The following is a 23,386-nucleotide window of genomic DNA, read 5'->3' on the forward strand; positions in this document are numbered from 1 at the left end:
CCCTACACGAGACGGGACCTCCATTTATTCTTCCCTATCCGAGAAGACTAGAATATCTAACCATTTCTTGATGTTATAGAAAGGTAGCAAATTCTTCTCAATTATTTTAAGACCCTGAGTGTCGGTCTGGCCGGGGCTCGAACCCGGCACTCGCTTAGCAGTTGACCGGCTGCAAAAGGCCTATTTATAAAACGAAGGAAAGATATACCAGATAAGCAATGATACCAATGTTTTGACAACTATCAAAAACTGACCAATGAGAATGTTCTGTTCCCACGGATGTGTAAACAGGCTTGTCACCTTGACTTCTTTGCTCGAAAAACCATTCCAGCAGTCTTAGATCCATCTCGGGATACTTTGGTGTAAAACAGGGGCGACCCTAAAAGCCGGAACGGCGGAATGGCAGAATGGCGGAATGGCGGAAAATGACCCGAAATCCTAAAACACGGAACGGCGGAAAATGACCCCAAATCCTAAAACACGGAACGGCGGAAAATGACCCCAAATCCTAAAACACGCGTGACTAAAATTAAGTGTTATTAATTTTTTTCTTTTACTGAGTGGTATAAATAATAATGAACCATTATGCATGAAAGATAGCTGCGTTTTCGCGTTGTTAACCTGTTTAGTTACCTTTTGTTATGCAAAATTTGCCATGAGTTTTAGTCGCGGCATAAAAAGTCGCACAGCATGTGAAAACCAACTCGACATACCACATTACAATAAACAATTGTAACTTTGACACGTTTCCTGGTCACGTCTGCATTGATTTATTGAAACAATAATATCTCATATGCTTGTAAATGTGAGAACATCACAGGAACGTTTTCAGGCTTCTCAAAATATGACAACGTTCAGCCCTAGCTCCAAACTTAGACTAGCGTGAGAGCAAGCCCTCGTTACGAGCCCTTCAATACGAGCGTCTTTTCATCCACGACTAAGTTTTGGGACTTGAGTAACACTAGTTGAAGCGAGGTTTGCAGTGTGTCACGCGCGTGGGAATTTCTCATGGCGTGAAAAGATGGCAAAATATTTCTGGTGCACGATAAGCGGGCGTTCCACGGGCAAGGTTGTTCGTAACCATGCGACACACATTATTTGTTTGATTAATCACGGATCGGCTTTCTCCAAAATCAGCAAGCTTGCAAATTATCGGCCTAGTTTGAAAAGCTTTCTCAATTTCGTGGCTGTCTTTTAAAGTGCAATAATGCTGGTTGGAGACCAGTATATTGGCAGGCTTTATATCACGGTGGACGATCCCAAGGTCATGCAAATGTGCAAGCCCTATCGCCGTTTCGAGGGCGATCTTTTCTTGAAGTGGAAATTGTTCGATTGCCTCATTAATGTGAATATATTGTAAAAGTCGGTCCAGACTGCTGACAATTTCTGAGCTGCCGAAGGGAGCGAAGTCGAAAAACAAATATTCAAGCATTATTGCACACGGTTCCATGCACACAGCTTGAAACCTAACGATATGTTCACTTTTAATCCCATGGAGTATTTTTGCCTCTTTGAGGAAAAGACGCTTTTCCTTCTCGTCCTCACCTAACAGTTTTTTGATAACGACCTTCTCAGAATTGTTTCTCGCCACAAAAACCAAACCATAGGATCCTCGACCGATAGCCTCTTCTTTGTCTCGCAAATGCTTCCACTCGAATAATGGTAAACCATGACAATCCAAAGATCCGTCTGAATTACACTTCCCTTTCAGAAAGGGCAATTTAAACGCCATAGAATTGATGATTTGCAATTTGTTGAGGAACAGAAGAAATCCGCTGAACGAATTGGTGAAATAGCCTCTTTTTTGTTTAGAAAGTTTATTTCTTCGCTGATATGTAAGCCGTAAATTTCACAATAGGATGGTGGTGTTTTGGACACCTGGTCGCGAAGAAATTCTTCAAATTCTTCTTGACGGCTTCCTTCGGCTAACTTTCTTTTGTCTTTTCACGCCATGAGAAATTCCCACGCGCGTGACACCCTGCAAACCTCGCTTCAACTAGTGTTACTCAAGTCCCAGAACTTATTCGTGGATGAAAAAACGCTCGTATTGAAGGGCTCGTAACGAGGGCTTGCTCTCACGCTAGTCTAAGTTTGGAGCTGGGGCTGAACGTTGTCATATTTTGAGAAGCCTGAAAACGTTCCTGTGATGTTCTCACATTTACAAGCATATGAGATATTATTGTTTCAATAAATCAATACAGACGTGACCAGGAAACGTATCAAAGTTACAATTGTTTATTGTAATGTGGTATGTCGAGTTGGTTTTCACATGCTGTGCGACTTTTTATGCCGCGACTAAAACTCATGGCAAATTTTGCATAACAAAAGGTAACTAAACAGGTTAACAACGCGAAAACGCAGCTATCTTTCATGCATAATGGTTCATTATTATTTATACCACTCAGTAAAAGAAAAAAATTAATAACACTTAATTTTAGTCACGCGTGTTATCGTCGTGGGGATAAATGAGCCAAGCGCTTGGTGTCTTTGTACAAAATTTGTGCAACATGCCCTGCTATCCGTTCCGTGTTTTAGGATTTGGGGTCATTTTCCGCCGTTCCGTGTTTTAGGATTTGGGGTCATTTTCCGCCGTTCCGTGTTTTAGGCTTTGGGGTCATTTTCCGCCATTCCGCCATTCTGCCATTCCGCCATTCCGCCGTTCCGGCTTTTAGGGTCGCCCGTAAAACAGCCCATCATTTTACGTTTTGCGGACAGTTTTATTTCGCCGTTGAAGAGGTTTTCTTGGTCTTTTCTCCAGCGACGAACCATTGACTCACCGGTGCCGTATTCCCTCGCGATCTCAGAGTTGTTCTCAACGGCTTCTGCTTCGGCGACTATTTTAAGTTTGAACGCTAGATTGTATGATGTACGAAGGGCTTTTGGCATGATAACGGATTGACAATGAACAACTATCGACACAGGATTGTTAAAGACAGGTCTCTGAACTCGGAATGTTCATATGATCAAGCCGTGAATTCAATTTTATTCATTTGATCGGATCACATTAAATTCAGCTTACTAACTGTGATTTGCTGTTATTCTTAGCCATTGTATGAGTAAGTAACAATATTGATACAATTGTTTCCCGAGAGATAAGCCTAGCTTTCGTTAAATATTCATGACACCTTGCTTTTCAAGCGAATTGCCCGTGCCGGTGGATAATTAACCCGTTCTTTCATTTCATTTTAACAGATTTTAAAAGCTAAATGTGATTAAAATTTTTCATGAGCTCTTATACTTTTTAAGAACTGGGTCTCGGCTTATAGCTGAATGTTTTGTGTTTATGTTTGAAGACGATCGTATTAAGTTTGAGAGTTAAAAGTTTAGGGTCGCGGCTTATAGCCTATAAAATACGGTAAGTTTCTGGAACAGTTTTGAAAACTTTGGGTTTGAAAAATTTGTGGTATTAACCCTTTGAGTGACTGGCATTTAATTTCTCCTCCCATTATCAATCCCTAAATCACAGATTAAGGTCACAAGGAAAAAGTAATTGATGACCAACTAAAGAAGCTCTTGATTGTTAAACAAATTCTCCTTGTCAGCACCTTACAAAGTGTAAAGAGCAGAGTATGGAGAAAATGCATGATGATGTTACGGTGTAAAAGATTCAATTCAGTACTGCTTTGTTCAGCATGATCTTTTTTTTTAGCTCTCCTTGGAATCAGGCTGTATGGCTATGTGTATTCAGTACAGAGGGCTGTTTGTCTGTTCACAACCAATATGTAATAAATTGCAATGTAGGGTTTAATCCAACTGGACATATGGAATTTCTTCTTATTCTGTGTTTACCTTGTAAATTCAATAAAGGATAACTGGGTCAGTTCAACTTCTAGTATTCATTTAATTATTATTACATTATAATTAGTAATAACAATTGAGTTTTAATTTTTTTCATGTTTTCCTCTCTGATATCATATAAATGTGAAAATATGAATAACGCCATCTCTATCCAGTGGATATATAAAGTGCAGTAGGTTTTGTTAACACTTATGCAATGGAGAGTGATTTATCAGTTGAATAGCATTACCACCCTATAGTAATAGACTGTGTGGCGTGACACATGTGACTATAGTCACGCGATCAGCAAGTCACACAAATCGTCATACCTCTTGGCACACCAGTTGTTACACAACAAAAACCTGAACTCGACATTAAAAAGCCTTGTTGAAGTTTTAACCTGTAACTCTGATTTTATCATCATCTCAACTCAATAGACTGATGCACTGCAATTGTGCTGAAAAACAAGGAGATAAAAAATTTATTCTATTTCATTTCACAGAGGAGTAACTAGCATAATCAATTGCTGTGGTGTTTCATAACAAGAATTTGAAGTGCCATTTATCAAGAATTCAACGACAAAATTCAGAGAAAAAAATAACTTTTGCGCATTGACTCTTCTTGTTTTCCTCAGAAACCAAGGAAACTGCCTTTCAAAATTCATCCATTTTAAACACAGTGTATTCTATGCCTTTGATGCTGTGCCAAGTGTCAGACTCTTAAGTATGCTACTAAGCAATTTTAGCATCTTATTATCCTGGTTCAAGTAGAATCCAATGATATCATTGTTAATCCCACAGTTTACAATTATAATATTGTTCTTCAGTCTTTGAAAAATCATACCAACTGGGCTTTACATAGTAAATTTGTTTAAGGAAATTTTTTTCCAAATTTTACTGTCAGTGACTCAATACTTAAAGATTTCTCCTAACTCTCTCCAGCTAGAGAAGACTCTAAAACAATCAATCCTTATTTCATAAATACCAACGAATTATTGAACTTAATCTATAGTTTGTGCAATTCACCTAATTGTTGCAGTGATCCAATGTAAGACCCTTCAAACTGTCTGTTTTTTTTGCATGTAATATATCCTATTATAAAAACAGATTTCTGTTTTTATCATCAAAGCTAGATGTCTTAACCCATAAAAATAATTTATTAAATCACATAAAAGAAATAGATATTTATATCGAGAGCAATATAGCTTAAATTGAAACTAAAATCAAAGTTTAAAATCATTTTTATGACTTCTGATATAAGCAAAGTGATTGCTTTAAGAAACAAGTCACAATGATTGCTTTGGGTAACAAGTGGAAGATAGAATAAAATGTACCTCTTCACAAACAAAAGCAGCTGAGTGATCATCTGATCTTTTTAGGTACTGATAATAACAGCAATAATAATGATGATGATAATGATAATAACGATAATAAAGACAATAATAACAATAATAATAATAATAGTAATAATTGTAATACTAGTTAATAATAATAATTACAATAATTTACTAGCAGGCTCAATCAGCAACTACATAATTTTTTTCAGTTTAGCTTTCAGTTACATTCCAATAACTTGGTTTTCCCTTCATTACAAAATTAGGGAAATCTCATGTCCATCCTTAGACATCTCAAACACAGGACGTACTTTACCTTTGATACCTTCCCATGAATCACCCTCTTTGGTGCGCTGGTTGTAAATTGTTAGTGTCCTGTTATCACAGTTCAGATAAAATTCAATAATGTCACCATTTACACAGTTTTGTAATGTACTTTTCTGAGGATGTGATGAGGGTTGGTACTTTTCTCCCTCCTCCCACATCCACTGGGCCTTACAAGGCCACCTCATGTCATTGCTAACACCAACACCAAAGGAAAATCCAGAGGAAACTTCACCAGACAATTTGGCTTTCCATGAATGCTTTCCGATATGAAATGAAGAAGTTCCGAAGACTGTGAGTCTTTCAGTCAAGTCTTCATCTGGCTCTTCATACGAGTCTGTGTCGGTGTCTTCATCTGCATCCTCTTCTGTGTCCTCATCTGCCTCCTCATCTGTATCTTCATTAGAGAATAATAAACCTTGGTTTCTATCTGCTGATCTTCTAAGTAAGTCTCCAATAGTCATAAAGAACCTGTCTTCCTCAGCCTCTTCGTCTAGGTTCTCGTCTGATTCTTCATCTGTGTCTTCATAATTGTCTTGATCACTTTCCTTTAAGGTCACATAGGTTGCCACCCTTGAATCTTTGTCCAGCTGAATGAAGGTAGCTTTTTCCCTCTGGTCATCATCATCATGTTTTGCTGTGCAGAGTCGCCATCTCTCACTGGGCCAGATGTAAGGACTCCCTTTAACATGACAATCATTCAATTTCACTGACAACTGGTACTGCACATTCACTTGGTTTGGAGTAAAGTTGAAGCTGTAAGTTCCATTGCCAACATCTTTGGCCGAAAATTGGGCCACATCATTAAATTTACTTTTGCCTTTTGGTGCACAAATTTTCACCTCACATTTGTCACCACCTTCTGCACGTTTCATTCCATTCATCTCTCTGGCAGTAATTGTGAATTCAACTGGTTGCCTGACGATTGCATTGTACATTAAACCCTCGAGACCATGCCCCATGGTGACTGTTGATGTACCAGCATCAGTACAGATATTGGTGATGGTTCCATAGCTGGCTAACACTTGGTAAAGTTGGTCATCAGCATGAAAACTAAAGACATCATGTGCACATGGTTCCAGTTTCCATATTGCTGAATTTAGTTCCTGTAATCGGCTGGACATTTTTTGGCGCATGTTCAAAATCTCCACTTCACTGCCATTTTCCAAAGCTTTCTCTGTGAATTCCACACTGCTTTGCACACCGCACAGGGCTGATTCCAATTCTTCTTGCTGGACTTCTAGTGACTTCTGTTTGGCTTTTTTCAGTTCTTGTACACCATGAATTAATTCCTCACAGCGAGCATTCAGACAAGCTGTTTGTTTCTGAAAAGTGTTCATCACTTGTTGAACAGTCTGTTCTGCATGCAATTCAACACTTCTCCTCATCTCTGAAACTCTATTAATTGCCTCCTTTAGTAACTCTGCTTTCCCTTTTGTCTGCGAGAGAATTTTTAACACACTTTCCTTTTTCTCTACAAAAGCATCTTTGACAAAAGTATATTTGTGTTCACGATGCTTCACAATGGTGCAGTCTCTACAGATAGCTTCATCACATGTCTCACAAAACAGCTTCAACACCTCTCCATCGTGTTCCTTGCAGACACTGGGTTTTGTTACAGCCATAGATCCAGCCATCTTTTTGGCTTCTTCAAGTGACACCAGACTGTGTGACCTTGAGTTACGCCCTCGTCTATGTGCTTGGGAACAAAACTCACAGAGAAAGTGGCTACATGTGGCACATCTGTTAACGGGTGGGTCCCCACTGTCACAAATATCACATTCCAGTGCACAACTTTCTGAGTCTCCATGAAGTGAAACCAAGGACAATAAGTTATTCAGGAAGAAATTAACTGGCAGGGAATCAACTTTTCCATCAGGAAGCTGAATAACATAAAACAGAAGCATGAATATGATGTCACAATCAGCTGTTTAAATGTATTTTGTTCAACCAGTAAGTGTATTAATTAAACATTAGACTTCTAAGAAAACTATGATTGGTCAAGAGCATACAGTAAAATACACAAATTATTACATATGGCATGTGAAGTTGACATGATAACCCAAAATAAGCCGCAGGGTTTTAATGTTGAGTTCAAAGTCTGCCTAGTTTCCAAGCTCCTTGTCCAATTGTAGTGTACTCACACTTTTGCAAACTATTTGTTTTGAAAAATGTTTAATGAAACCATCACTGAATTTGGTTTTTGCATGATTAATCATGAATTGTTAAACCTCCTGTCTCACATTTAAAACTAACTGTGCTTCAAAAAAGTGAACGCCAAGGGTACGAATATCACGCTTGACCAAAAGAATCTAAAACTTAAAGCAACTTCGTGTAGGGCTCCAAATTGCGACTGATACGGTCGCTAATGCAACTAAAACTTTTAACTTGGCGACTAAAAGCTCGAGAGCAGGGATGGCGCAGTGGTGAGAGCACTCGCCTCCCACCACTGTGGCCCGGGTTCGATTCCCGGACCTGGCGTCTCATGTGGGTTGAGTTTGTTGTTGGTTCTCGTCCTTGCTCCGAGGGGTTTTTCTCCGGGTCCTCCGGTTTTCCTCCCTCCGCAAAAACCAACATTCTAAATTCCATTTCGATCTGGAACAGTGGACAAGAATAGCCACCCAGTGGATGTCCATTGTTAAATCATTATTTATCATTATTTATTTATTTTATTTATTTATTAGATTAGTCGCCACTTTGGCGACTAAACTAACTTCCTCTGATAACTAAATGAAAGATTGTAGATGACAAAAATTTCTTAAGTCTCGTTTCTGCTTTTCTGCCAAAGGAAATGCAGATTAAGTCTGTTTACCTTTAAGCTAAAACTTGAAATCCGCCATGTTTGATAAATGTTTGATGCCTTTGTATCGTATGATTTCTTGCATGCGATGTGACATAGGTATTTTCCTAGCTAAAGTAGCCCTGAAATGTTCTTATTACTTTTTTCCCTTACAGCTTAAGGTAAGATTGTCATGCAAAAGTCTTTTGGAGTTTCTTCTTTTCTGTTTTCATGTTTTAAGTAATTCAAGATCGAGTATTACAGTCTACCCCACAATTGCAGCCACAATCCACCAGAAGCTGAACAACAACGCCAATTGTATAAGGCTCTAATCTGATTTCTGTTCTTGTACTATCTGGCGACTGCATTTTTGCACTTGGCAACCATTTTTTCTTTAATAGTCGCCAAAAATTATGAGCCCTACTGTAACTAAGTTAATCTGATTAATCATCTAGCAGACAAAGGATAAGGAGGCGTTTTTTTCTCGTTTAAATCTCTTGAAAGCGCAGATAACAACATAGAGTAAGGGGAGAAAAATATTTGACGAAGTATCCTTTTTATGGAGCCCAAAACTTGTTGGGTTCCTTCCAGCATATTCAATAGAATAGTTGAAACATATGGAGTGCCATTATCGCCAATATTCAGCTATCGTTTATTTATAAAATGGTGCTTAAGATATGAAGCCAATCATATTTTATACAGCTAATCATTTTATAAAATAGTGCCTTAAAAAATATGGAGCACTTTTTATGAAGCCAATTATGTTTTATGCAGCTAATCATTTTATAAAATGGCACCTTAAAAGATATGGAGAGTTTTGTATGAAGCCAACTATGTTTTATGCAGCTAATCATTTTATAAAATGGTGCCTTAAAAAATATGGAGCGCTTTTTATGAAGCCTTTTTTAAGCAGCTAATCATTTTATAAAATATTTTATAAAATAATTAACTGCATAAAACATAATTGGCTTCATATCTTAAGCACCATTTTATGAAAAAACAGTAGCTGAATATTGGCGGTAATGGCACCCGATGGTAACACTCTTATTTGATAAAATAGAGATACATTTTGAACATTTCAGTCACGCGATGGCGGCCAGAAAAGCGTCAATTCAAGCATCCTCTGAAAATCACATTCTCTGTACGAACACTACGCAAACGCTGCCACATCATGCTACAACATCATTGTTGCTTTAATCTTCAACATCTACTTTAATCTTCAAAGAATATTTGTGTAGCGTAGATTCAAACTAACCCTTTAATTTCGCTAATTAATGCGCATAGATACGTAGAGTTTAGTAGAGATGTCGCGAAATCACTCAGCTTCGCCACTTGATTTTGTTTCACATCACGACTGTTAGGAATGGCAAATCTACACATCATATCCGCAAACTTACCTCTACACTTATCCGACAAGAAGGACAGTTCAACTCCCAAACACTTCCTTTTCTACCGACCAGTCCTTCCAGACATATTTTGCAGAATGAATGAAGACATGGAAGAACTTTCGGATCTTTGAATTGCTCCAAGCAAACAGCGCATTCCAACTCCTTCTCTAAATTTTCGGCTAACGTCGAAGCTTTAGCCATTTTTGGTAGATCTCCTTCCTCACAAGAAAAAGAGTAAAATAATCGCTTGAAACAGCTCGCCAACAAGAAGACCAGAGTTTCTAGGAAATCGACTTTCCGGAAAGTCACGTGATAATTGTGGCTAAATGTCGTCGACACTGTCGTCCTGAGTACAGCAGGTACGCAATGCGTACAAGTATAATAATAATATAATAATATACCATTTATTTGCCACATTGCAGAATTAACTGAATTAAAGGGCTAAATTTACAATCAATAATTAATTACAATTACTATAAGAACAATAAAAATATCTTAATTAACTATTTGCATGTTTGCATATTCACTTTTGAAAGAGATAAAGGAACCTGAACGCTGCCGGGGTCCGGCGACGACTCCTATCAGCGTAAACAATACTTCTGTTGTTGTCGCCGGATCGAAGGTTGCAAATATGACCACTCGTTGCTGTTCTCGGTATAAGAAAGTTATTGGGGTGGGATTTTTTGGGCATCTTCTGAACATATTTACAGCAGAACTGAGTTCGTCTTTCTTTCAGGCTGTCAAGGTTAGTAATATTAACAGCATCTAAATATATTAACTATGGCGTGGTAGATAATATGTAGAGCTCTCTTTTGAATTGATCCCAGCTTATTAGAAAGAAATTCAGGAATATCTTGCCAGGCTTGCACGCCGTATTCTAATATAGGTCTTATTGTTGTCAGGTAAACCTTAAGAATTCCACCTCTATTAACACCAACTCTTTCCAGAATCCTTAGGGAATACAGGCGCTTCGAGGCTTTTTTCGAAATGTAATCAGTATGCTCACTCCACTTTAAATCATTACTGATAATAATACCGAGTAGTTTATAAGTTGTCACATGTTCAACTGTGTGGTTACCTAGGACGATTGGTCTTGTAGTAAAATTATCATTTTGCAAATTAACATTTCTTTGCACTTTTTTGGATTTAATTTCATATTGTGTTCTATGGAAAACTTGCGGATGCCGTGGTATCATCAACGAATTTAATTCTCAAATGCCAGTCACGCAAAAGATTGTTGGTCATCACAGCGAACAAAATCACACCCAGTTTCGTCCCCTGTGGGATGCCTCCCCTGGGTGATTTCCAATCAGAGAGAGAGTTCCCAATCCTTACAGCTTGCGATCTCTCAGTCAAGAAGGCCCTAATCCAGTTAATTAACACAGTATCTATATCGAAAAATGCCACGAGACAACAGATAGCGAGAATTGTGGAGTTAGAATGTTCTTTGCTGATTACTCAAAGGGCTTTGACTTGATTGATCATTCCATTCTTCTCAAGGAGCTGGTATCATCAAATTCGTTGATGATACCACGGCATTGGAAATTTTACCAAGGAATGGTATTAGCTCACTAAATATAGCTGCCAATGACATCCGCAAGTTTTCCATAGAACACAATATGAAATTAAATCCAAAAAAGTGCAAAGAAATGTTAATTTGCAAAATGATAATTTTACTACAAGACCAATCGTCCTAGGTAACCACACAGTTGAACATGTGACAACTTATAAACTACTCGGTATTATTATCAGTAATGATTTAAAGTGGAGTGAGCATACTGATTACATTTCGAAAAAAGCCTCGAAGCGCCTGTATTCCCTAAGGATTCTAGAAAGAGTTGGTGTTAATAGAGGTGGAATTCTTAAGGTTTACCTGACAACAATAAGACCTATATTAGAATACGGCGTGCAAGCCTGGCAAGATATTCCTGAATTTCTTTCTAATAAGCTGGGATCAATTCAAAAGAGAGCTCTACATATTATCTACCACGCCATAGTTAATATATTTAGATGCTGTTAATATTACTAACCTTGACAGCCTGAAAGAAAGACGAACTCAGTTCTGCTGTAAATATGTTCAGAAGATGCCCAAAAAATCCCACCCCAATAACTTTCTTATACCGAGAACAGCAACGAGTGGTCATATTTGCAACCTTCGATCCGGCGACAACAACAGAAGTATTGTTTACGCTGATAGGAGTCGTCGCCGGACCCCGGCAGCGTTCAGGTTCCTTTATCTCTTTCAAAAGTGAATATGCAAACATGTAAATAGTTAATTAAGATATTTTTATTGTTCTTATAGTAATTGTAATTAATTATTGATTGTAAATTTAGCCCTTTAATTCAGTTAATTCTGCAATGTGGCAAATAAATGGTATATTATTATATTATTATTATACTTGTACGCATTGCGTACCTGCTGTACTCAAGACGACAGTGTCGACGACATTTAGCCACAATTATCACGTGACTTTCCGGAAAGTCGATTTCCTAGAAACTCTGGTCTTCTTGTTGGCGAGCTGTTTCAAGCGATTATTTTACTCTTTTTCTTGTGAGGAAGGAGATCTACCAAAAATGGCTAAAGCTTCGACGTTAGCCGAAAATTTAGAGAAGGAGTTGGAATGCGCTGTTTGCTTGGAGCAATTCAAAGATCCGAAAGTTCTTCCATGTCTTCATTCATTCTGCAAAATCTGTCTGGAAGGACTGGTCGGTAGAAAAGGAAATGTTTGGGAATTGAACTGTCCTTCTTGTCGGATAAGTGTAGAGGTAAGTTTGCGGATATGATGTGTAGATTTTCCATTCCTAACAGTCATGATGTGAAACAAAATCAAGTGGCGAAGCTGAGTGATTTCGCGACACCTCTACAAAACTTTACGTATCTATGATCATTAATTAGCGAAATTAAAGGGTTAGTTTGAATCTACGCTACACAAGTATTCTTTGAAGATTAAAGTAGATGTAAAGCAACAATGATGTTGTAGCATGATATGGCAGCGTTTGCGTAGTGTTTGTACAGAGAATGTGATTTTCAGAGGTGCTTGAATTGACGCTTTTCTGGCCGCCATCGCGTGACTGAAATGTTCAAAATGTATCTCTATTTTATCAAATAAGAGTGTTTCAACTATGCTATTGAATATACTGGAGGGAACAAAAAAGTTTAGGGCTCCGTAAAAAGGATACTTTGTCGAATATTTTTCTCCCCTTACTCTATGTTGCTATCTGGCGGCGCTTTTCAAGAGATTTAAGGAGGCTCTAAAGGGTTTTCAAGCGCCAATCAGTAAAAGATATCAGGACTATCAAACTTATCATCAGGATAATAACTCGACATATGCATAACACTATGTTAGGGCAATCTTTTAAGGGGGTTCGTCAGGCATTATCTGTTGCCATGGCAACAGTACAGTAGTGCTAAAAGACCCTCTAAAACTCAGTTTTTGAAAGATATCTCAAAAACCAAGTCGGTGACCTAGTTTTTTTTTTCAAATTTCTTAAACGTCATCACATTCTCTACATGTATACGTGATATAAAAAAAAACTACCTAGTAGAACTTGAATTATTTAGGAAAATGCTGTTTTAAAATGTAAAAAAATTTCCACAAGATAAATTTTTTTTTAATTTTCTTCAGGAATGCGTAATGATGTAAATAATTTGTATACAAAAAATCAGGGTAGGTCACCGAACTAATTTTCGAGATATTAGTTCATCAACTTAACAAGGTTTATTTCCGGTTTTTGCAATTCTAGCTTACACTTTTATATCCGGTCACGCGTTTTTAACTATACCGCTGACTCACAGGCTCATTTTCGCGAGGACGAGTTCGTGTCCGCGCGATTAATCGATGGATGCCCTCAGAGCGGAAAAAATCGTTCATCCTGAAGATGGATTCACATTGTTTTGTAGTTTTACACCTTCCTGAAAAATAAGTCATCATTTGAGACTCAGACTGCTTACAGTTACGACAGTTGGAAATGAACTCCGGAGAGAATTCTCTAGCGGAATTCGATATATGATGACAAGTTGATTTTGCAGATGGCGCCAATGCCAGTACTCCATTGAGACTGGTAATGTTGAGTTTCTCGTACACAGATTGTAGTGTAACATAAGACAAACCAGCATCTGCCAGCTTCTGGACCATGTTTGTTGAAAGATGAAGCTTTCCATCGAACGTCTGGATGGTATCTTGTCGTTGTTCCGAGAAGATGGCTTGATCGAAGGCGTCATTCAGCGATGCACATGCATTTACCATGATTGACCGATATAATTATTGCTTATGTGCAATTTGAAGTGGAGTGAAAAGAATTTCTAGTGAAAAGAATTTGCATTAACGTCTTCCAGATTGTCACGAGCGTCAAACTCAGTGGAAATTAGGGTTTCGTATACGTCAGTAATTTGTTGGTCGTCGCAGATTTCGCGAATTTCTTTAATTTTCGAGGTACTAGAGGTATGAACAAGACTTGGCTTAATTTTTCTTTTTTTTTCTCTTTTCTACTGCCATAACCGTGAACTTTCATTATTCCATTTTAAATGGAAAACAGAAAAAAATTTTGCAATCCTTTCTTAACAAATGCGAGTTTGCCTTTTCGTAGTTGTATCGAGGGAAATATCAACAATCTTTCTCACAAGTTTAAGATGAATATTTTATTTTAATTTTACCGTCTGTTGTTGAATTAGAATTAATTTAAAGTCTCATCTACATTTTTACGATCCCTTGTTTACTGAAAATTATGTTTATTTTTATAGCAACATTTACACTTCTCCATTTCTGTTCATAAAACTGTCCAATGTTTACAATCCTGGATCCAACAATGATTTCATTTTCCTTTTCATCTTCCAGTGAGTTGTTTAGGAAAGTTGTCGGTCATTTCATTTTATTAGGAGTCAAATACAATGCGAAACAAATCGTAGCACTCAGAGGTATCCACTTAAATTTCTCGCGGAACAAAGTAAGACCTACCGAATGCACTCGACACGACTTTATTGATGGGGTGTCGACTTCACCATCCTCCTTTAGCTTGTTAATTAAAATTTTTTTGACCACTTTCGGCAAGAACCCTGCCATCCGAACATTTTCCTACCTGCTTTCAAGAAGTAAACTTTCCATTTTTGTTTCTCAAATAACCACTTCCGCTGGAAACAATAGAGCTAGAGGTACCCGGCAGTTTTGAAACGCTCATGGCGGCCATGTTTGTTTACAACTCGCCCGCGGATCTGATCGCGCGCGCCATCGCTTGTTTCTCTCGCGAGTAATAAGCTTGCGTGTATCTTGGAATCCATTCTCCCCGCGGTCAAAAAAACCCTTTCGAGCCTCCTTAAACGACATAAAGATGCCCCCTTAGCCTTTGTCTGTTAAATGATTAATCAGATTAATTTATTCACAGAGTTGCTTTAAGTTTTAGATTCTTCTTGTCAAGCGTGATATTTGTACCCTTGGCCTTCTCTTTTTTGAAGCACAGTTACTTGAAACAGGAGGTTTAACAATTCATGATTAATCTTGTGAAAACCCAATTCAGTGATTGTTTCGGTCAACATTCTTTAAACAATGAGTTTGCAAAAGTGTGAGTACAATACAATTGGACAAGGGGCTTGGAAACTAGGCAGACTTTGAACTCAACATAAAAACCCTGCAGCTTATTTAGAGTTATCATGTCAACTTCACATGCCATGATAATTTGTGTATTTTACTATATGCTCTAGACCAATCAGAGTTTTCTTAGAAGTCTAATGTTTAATTAATACACTTACTGGTTGAACAAAATACATTTAAACAGCTGAGTGTGACATACTATTCATGCTTCTGTTTTATGTTATTCAGCTTCCAGATGGAAAAGTTGATTCCCTGCCGGTTAATTTCTTCCTGAATAACTTATTGTCCTTGGTTTCACTTCATGGAGACTCAGAAAGTTGTAACCTGGAATGTGATATTTGTGACAGTGGGGACCTACCGGTTAACCGATGCACCACATGCAGCCACTTTCTCTGCGAGTTTTGCTCCCAAGCACATAAACGAGGGCGTAACTCAAAGTCACACAGTCTGGTGTCACTTGAAGAAGCAAAAAAGATGGGATCTGTGGCTGTAACAAAACCCAGTATCTGCAAGGAACATAATGGAGAGCTGTTGAAGCTGTTTTGTGAGACATGCGATGAAGCTATCTGTAGAGACTGCACTATTGTGAGGCATCGTGAACACAAGTATACTTTTGTTAAAGATGCTTTTGTAGAGAAAAAGGAAAGTATGTTGAAAATTCTCTCGCAGACAAAAGGAAAAGCAGGGTCACTTAAGGAGGCAATAAAGTTTCAGAGATGAGGAGAAGTGTTGAATTGCATGCAGAACAGACTGTTCAAGAAGTAATTGACAATTTTCAGAAACAAACAGCCTGTCTAAATGCTCGCTGTGAGGAATTAATTCATGGTGTACTAGAACTGAAAAAAGCCAAACAGAAGTCACTAGAAGTCCAGCAAGAAGATTTGGAATCAGCCCTGTGCAGTGTGCAAAGCAGTGTGGAATTCACAGAGAAAGCTTTGGAAAATGGCAGTGAAGTGGAGATTTTGAACATGCGCAAAAAAATGTCCAGCCGATTAGAGGAACTGAATTCAGCAATATGGCAACTGGAGCCATGTGCACATGATGTCTTTAGGTTTCATGCTGATGACCAACTTTATGAAGTGTTAGCCAGCTATGGAACCATCATGGATATCTGTACAGATGCTGGTACATCAACAGTCACTATGGGGCATGGTTTAGAGGGTTTGATGTATAATACAGTCATTGGGCAACCAGTTGAATTCACAGTTACTGCCAAACAGAAGAATGGAATGAAATGTCAAAAAGGTGGTGACCAGTGTGAAGTTAAAATTTGTGCAGGAAAAGGCAAAAATAAATTTAGTGATGTGGCTCAGTTTTCAGCCAAAGATGTTGGCAATGGAACTTATAACTTCAATTTTACTCCAAACCAAGTTGATATGAAGTACAGGTTGTCAGTGAAATTGAATGGTTTTCTTGTGAAAGGGAGTTCTTGTACGTGGCATAGTGAAAGCTGGCAACTCTGCCAAGATAAGAATATCTTGTGGGGTTCAACTTATCCCCTCATTCAGATAGACAAAGATTCAAGAGTGCAGGCAACCTCTGTGGCATTTGAGAAATATTGTCGCGAGGTTTATTTTGATGACGAAGAAGACATTCAAAATAAAGATTGGGGTCGAGGAGCAGCCTGGAATGAAAGACTTGCTGGTGGACTGTACCTAGGTCGTGACATGCCAGAAGACTATGGAGACTATGATGAGTATGGAGGATATGAAGAACATGAAGAATATAGAGCACCAAAGAAAAACGTGATGGAAAGACTCACAGTCATTGGTACTTCTTCATTTCAGGTTGGAAAACATTCATGGAAAGCTAAAATGTCTGGTGAAGTTTCCGATGGATTTTCTTTTGGTGTTGTTGTTCGCAATAATGCGTTTCCACTCAAGTGGATGTGGGAGGCAGGAAACAAGTACCAAGGCTCATCATGTCAGAAAAGTACTTTAACAAACTGTATAAATGATGACATCATTGAATTTTACTTGGACTGTAATAACAGAACACTAACAATGTACAACCAGCGCACCAAAGAGAGTGACACATGGGAAAATGTCAAAGGTAAAGTATACCCTATGTTTGAGATGTCTAAAGATGAACAAGAAGTTTCTTTAATTTTGTAAAGAAGGGAAAACCAATCTATTCTAATGGTTTTCACCTGACAGCTCAGTAAGAATTTCTTGTTGAGATTTTAGGTAAGTTAGTTATTAGAACAGCTGAAGACTTATCTTTAACCAAATTTTCACTTTGATAGGGTTTTTCATCTTGTGATAAAGCAAGAGTGAATTTCTAAGCTTTTGTGTGATGTGATATCAAAATGATCACTGAGAATGCTGTCACAGTGGTTAAAAAAAGTGACTTATATGCTGAGATTTTGCACTCTGAACAGTCCTTGTATGAGAAGTACTCCTTTAGATGTTTATGAACCCTCATAAGGCAACTACAGCTTTTGTAGCTAAACTTGATGACATATGTTCTTGTTAGCTTCTGTGAGGCTGCCAATGTTTTTTTTGTTTGGCCTTCAGAGGGACACATTAACATAGCATCTCCATACCTGAAGCCTTATAAATTTTAGTAAAACATTTCTTCAAATATCTACAGCACTAAACATTGCACAAACCTGAATCTTTGCAAGACTGGTTGAATATTTGTCTTCTTTTGTATTTGTGATTCAAGTGACTTTATTTGTTGAATGGTTATTGATGATGGTGTTACCGTGAAAACTGGCAAAAATTATTAGAAAATAATTTTCATCATGTTTTTCCAGCTAAACTTGAAAAAGCTTGAGTATTCTTTTAAGGAATGTCTCACTTTGACTTCATATCTTGAAAATAAAGTTGTTAAAACGTTTAACTTACAACTTGCTTCAGGATTGCTAAATGCACATCATGAAAAATAACAGATTACCAAATTGGCAACTTTTTACACTAAAATTTCATCCAATTTATTTCTAGTTGTAGCTTTGAGTTTGTATAACTCATTTTTTGGACCAGCTAATAAATACAAGTATACTGGTATCATTTCAATTTTAGAGTTAAGGAGTATTCCCCTCTGAGCATGGTGCTGTCAATGAATGAGATTGCCACTATTTTTAGTGGCCTTTAAAGTCATTCCTAGAGGTCTCATGTTATTAGCCTTTGCTTCATGGTGATCTCTTTTAATATAATTGTGGGCAGTAGTCAAATGTTATGGATAAATATTTACTTTCAACAGAATTCATGCTCAAACTGTAGCAAATCTGTATGACAAACCTGAATTGCAATGCAACTATTAGCCAAGGGTAGGTATAATTAACAATTATTCCATGAGCACACGTTGGATATGAGATGATAGATAGCCAACGAGGCCCGTAGCACCGAGTTGGCTATAATCATCTCATATCCAACAGGTGTGACTGGAATGATTGATTTATTAAAAACGTTAAATTAAATGATTAAATTTTATTAAATTTTTTAGCTACCTTTTAATTTTAAGCTGATGCATATGCTTACCATATTTGTAGATTGTAGTATATTGGTTCATATACCGTAATGGCTATAAGCCAATAAAAAGTCTAGAATTGCATTATCCAATGATCCAGTTTTTAATAATTTAGTGATAGACTCTGAGATTATTTTTTGGTAGGGTGTAGAGGAAAATGATAAATAACTAATTAGTATGTAAATCTTAGACATTGTTATTTTGGGTAAGAGGTCATTGCAATATTTAGTTCAAGAACAGCTTAGGGCCTGAAATCTCTTGCTATAGAAAAGACATTTTAAACACTTATCCAACTAAGCTCGTGGGCTAAAATTTGAATCAGATGTAAAATTTCAAACATAGAGTTGTGTAACAAAGTAAAATGTTCTTCTTTGTAAGAGCATCTTTTCTGTAGTACAGTTTGTTCGAAGGGGGAATAATGCTCTGTAACAGATGAATCGCTGTCCAGTTGATAAATGTTAACAAAATTTATTACATTGCTCATAGCACCTGTAGGTAAGATGAAGCGAATCCTGTGTTCTGATTGGCTACCCGAGGGGGCAAGATGGGCTCATTTTGCCCACTCGGAATTGCCCACATTGATCCCGCGTGCATGAAAAAAAATAGAATTAGAACTAAGTTTGTAATTCTTGGACAATTTCGGAAGAAGTGGAAGAAGATAGTCAAAACAAAGAAAACAAATGACTCTCGTGAGTTTGTTGTGCTACAAGCAGTTGGCTTTCTTTCCCAGCTCTCGAATTAAATAAGTCATTTTTAATAAAGTGAAATATTTTTGCAGTATAATAAATCCTTTATTGACTAAGCTTGTTCACTCAAGATGCCTCAGGATATTAGTCTTGTTCTTTTGTTGCATTTTTATGGACTTCAACTTCATCTTGGTCCATAAAATGGAAATAAAAGAACTTGGCCAATATCCAGCCATCTTGACCTCGCTTGGTTAATAACGCATTTGTACTGTGCTATTTACTGGAAGTGGATAGCGTTGTCCACCCTTTGAATGTGGGGGGCCTGGTGACTTTATTCAAGTTTCTTTAATCATGTCAGAGGTAAAATGTTGCCCAGAAATATGAGTTGAATTTTTATTTAAGCATGAAAACAATTAAAAATTCAATTGTTATTACTGATTATAATGTAATACAATTCGAAATTAATGAAAACTAAATGTCACACTGGCCCAATTATTCTCTATTTAATTTACAAAATAAACACATGATAAGAAGAAATTCCAAGTGAGCAGTTGGATTAAACCCAGCACTGCAATTTATAGCACAGTAGCTGTGTACTGACAAACAGCCTTCTGTGCTGAAGACACATGGCCACACAATTATCCTGATTCCTAGGAAAGCTGAAAAAGATGTCATGTTGAACAAAGCCATGCTTTACCGGTAACCTTTTTTACACCTTAACATCATCATGCATTTTCTCCATACTTCTGCTCTTTACATTTTTTAAGGTGCTGACAAGGAGAATTTGTTTAAAATCAAGAGCTTCTTTGTTTGGTGATCAATTACTTTATTCTTGTGACCTTAATGTGGGATTCAGGGGTGTTACTGGAGAAATTAAAAGATATAAGTCACTCATAAGGGTCAAAGGCTTACAGCTAATACCAGAAACTTTTCCATACAAAAATTATCAAAACTGTTCCAGTAACTAATCTGATTAATGCATTTTTTTTAAAAAAGGAATCTTTCAAATCTTTCCAGCTCTCTTTAAGATTGTGTCCTACAATATGGGCTGTACTTGTAACTTCTATTGTGAAATTAAATGCAGAGTTGGGGTTATTTTTAAGGGTGCTGCCAAGTGTTGTGTGACTTACTGACAGATCACCAACAGAATACTGACTGTAAGCTGCCTTTATGCCGCCAGGTCTGCTTAAAGCTGCTGGCCGATAGTCAGTCAACTGCTGACCAACTGTAGCTTGTGTGGAAGGATGCCTGTTCTGCTGATTTACCACAAGAACTTTGTGTGTGTAAATTTGGGCATAGCTTGACTTATAGTGAGCAAAGTACCTTGAATTACACTGCATTTAACTCATTTGAATAATTCCGACTGAAAAAACAATTTGAGCTCTTTTTTCTTGACCGAAAAACCACAATTCCTAAGCCATCAGCAGACGTACACCTTCTTAGACATACTTGTGCGCATTGCGTACCTACTTTATTGAAGGTTGGAGTTCGTATCGACAAGTTAGTTATCACGTGATTTTTCAGAAAGAGAAGCTCTTTAACACACTTTTTGCTTTCGCTCTGATCATCGGGCTATCTCGGGTGATGACTTTGCTCTTATTTCTTGTGAGGAAGGAGTTGGAATGCACTGACAGTGATAGTGTGCTTGGAGCAAATTCAAAGGCGCAAGTTCTTTCATGTCTTCATTCTCTCTGCAAAATATGTCTGAAGGAGCTGGTCGATAGAAAAGGAAACGCTCGGAAGTTGAGTTGTCCTTCTTGTCGGATTTGTGCTTTCTTGTCGGTTAGTTTTTTTTGGTTGGTAGATGTGCACATGTCATGTGACTCAGTCTTACAACTTACCGGTAGTACCCCAACACTTCTGGAGCTCCTTAGACAAGGAAGAATGGGATCTAGTACGCTACTATGTATGAGTGGGCCAAAATTATCGTGAAAAGTGGCTGCGAAATGACACGTAACGTTGCTGAATTACTTGTTCACGCCATCGCGTGACTCGAATTTACTTTATGACTGTATCTCTTGTCTTTGTGAAGCTGCGACTGTGCTGTGCCTTGTTGAAGAAAACAAGGGGCTTGGTACTGAGACTTGATGAAATGCTTCAACATTAAGATGTTGAATATGAACAGCTGGTGTAAGCAAAGCGAAACAGTAAGGAAAACATTCTTGGCTTCACTGATTTCTCTTGATGGATAATGCGGATTACACGTCAGATAACTTTTTATTTTCCGAAACACAATAACCTCGTCTGGAGAACTTTCGCAGTCATAATTTCTCGTCTTGTTAAAATGCCTGTAATGACATTGGTTTATGATACAACAAGGCAACGTTTTCGCACAGCTCATTATTTTAATATGGATACGGTTCTTGGATTAAGAAGAGATTGACGAAAACAATAGGTCGCTTTTATTTTGGGAGTACTGCTTCGTTCATGAATAGTATGGGTTATAGTAATACGGAAATCTTTGGGAAAATACTTGTCTATTACAAACCAAACTTTCTGTTTAATTCATTAGCCTGGAAAGGATTTGTTTTTCCCCAGCTTGAACAATAGATAAAGGAGAGAAAATTACTAGATTATTTCCAAAATGCATCTCCCTTTGTTTTTTTTTTTGTACAATTCTTGGTCATTCCCACATTATCAAAACACCTTCCCCCATCGGCTGAAAAACCAATCTCAAGTGTGCAAATTTCAAACAAATGCACAAAAGCAAGGAAAAGCTGCTTTTTGTAATGCCATGATGTTTTTTTGTCCTACACAGATTCCCCATGGCAATGTTGATTCCCCACCAGTTAATTTCATCCTGAACAATTTCTTGTCCATGGTTTCTTTTCATGTTGATTCTGGAAGAGGTATGGAGTGTGATCTCTATGATAATAAGGATCCTCCTGTGAACAGATGTACTACATGCTGTCACTTTTTCTGTGCATTTTGCACACAAGCTCATTAGTGTTTGGGCAACACCAGGTCCCATGGTGTGGTTTCACTTGAAGAAGCGAAAAGAATTGGATCTGTGGCTGTGACAAAGCCCAGTGTTTGCAAGGAACACAATGGAGAGCTGTTGAGGCTGTTTTGTGAGACATGCAAAAAAGCTGTCTGTAGAGACTATACAATTGTGAAGCATCATGAACCCAAATATACATTTGAAACAGATGCTTTCGTAAAGAATAAGGAAAGTGCGTTGAAAATTCTCTCAGGGACAAAAAGGAAAGCTGGGTTTCTAAATGAGGCAATTGATAAAGTTTACAAAAAACTACCTAACTACGAGGATATGGCAACTGGAGCCATGTGTACCTGATGTGATCACATTTACTACCGATGATCATTTGCAGCAGATGATACCCAACTTCGGAAGTGTCACTGATAGACTCGCGTGTGCTGGTACATCAACAGTAACTATAGGACATGGAGCAGAGGGTGTAATGTTATAATACACTGTGCGGCTAACCTGCTGAATTCACTGTCTATACAAAGAGGAGTAATGGGAAGAAATGAGAGGAAGGTGGTGATACATGTGAAGTAGAAATCTGTATGTAGGCTGGCAATGTAGTATTCACTGATCCCCCAGTAACTATGGGACATGGAGCAGAGGGTGTAATGTGTAATACACTGTGCGGCTAACCTGCTGAATTCACTGTCTATACAAAGAGGAGTAATGGGAAGAAATGAGAGGAAGGTGGTGATACATGCGAAGTAGAACTCTGTATGTAGGCTGGCAATGTAGTATTCAGTGATCCACCTAAAGACTGTGGAAATGGAATGAACACATTCTGTGTAACTCCAAATGCTAGAAATATGCAATACCAGCTGTCTGTAAAACTCAATGGTTGTCATGTAAGGGGAAGTCCTTATAAATGGCTTGATGAAATGTGGAATCTTTGCTAAGGTGGCTACATTCATCTAGGGGGTCCATACAATCTGTTTGTGTAGCCGATTGTTATGTTATAGTGACTGTACCAGATTTACCGTTTGCCTCACCTATAACGTTACATCCGACGAAGGGCTAACGCTCGAAACGTCAGCTTTTGTAATCGTTACGGTGGCCA

The 23,386-nt window shown here is 37.8% G+C and overlaps 2 protein-coding genes and 1 pseudogene across 2 annotated transcripts; 1 reads left to right on the top strand and 2 right to left on the bottom strand.

The window, feature by feature from the left end:
• Positions 1-754: 754 nt before the first annotated feature.
• On the bottom strand, positions 755-2,681 carry LOC148727164 (cyclin-dependent kinase 9-like; annotated as a pseudogene).
• Positions 2,682-3,821: 1,140 nt separating this feature from the next.
• On the bottom strand, positions 3,822-9,933 carry LOC148727165 (E3 ubiquitin-protein ligase TRIM45-like). Its single transcript, XM_088728669.1, has 2 exons — positions 9,611-9,933; positions 3,822-7,317 (listed from the first exon to the last, which is right to left on the bottom strand). Exons 1-2 carry the CDS (start codon positions 9,800-9,802, stop codon positions 5,365-5,367), a joined length of 2,145 nt encoding a protein of 714 aa, XP_088584795.1. The 5' UTR covers positions 9,803-9,933; the 3' UTR covers positions 3,822-5,364.
• A 2,133-nt stretch (positions 9,934-12,066) lies between these two features.
• On the top strand, positions 12,067-18,744 carry LOC111345310 (E3 ubiquitin-protein ligase TRIM45). Its single transcript, XM_088728933.1, is given in 3 exon segments — positions 12,067-12,367; positions 15,415-15,889; positions 15,892-18,744. Coding segments are annotated over 3 exon segments (2,076 nt in total). The 5' UTR covers positions 12,067-12,175; the 3' UTR covers positions 17,301-18,744.
• The last annotated feature ends 4,642 nt before the right edge of the window (positions 18,745-23,386 follow it).

The sequence above is a fragment of the Stylophora pistillata genome, chromosome 7 (assembly GCF_964205215.1).
Source record: "Stylophora pistillata chromosome 7, jaStyPist1.2, whole genome shotgun sequence".
Lineage (NCBI taxonomy): Eukaryota > Metazoa > Cnidaria > Anthozoa > Scleractinia > Pocilloporidae > Stylophora > Stylophora pistillata.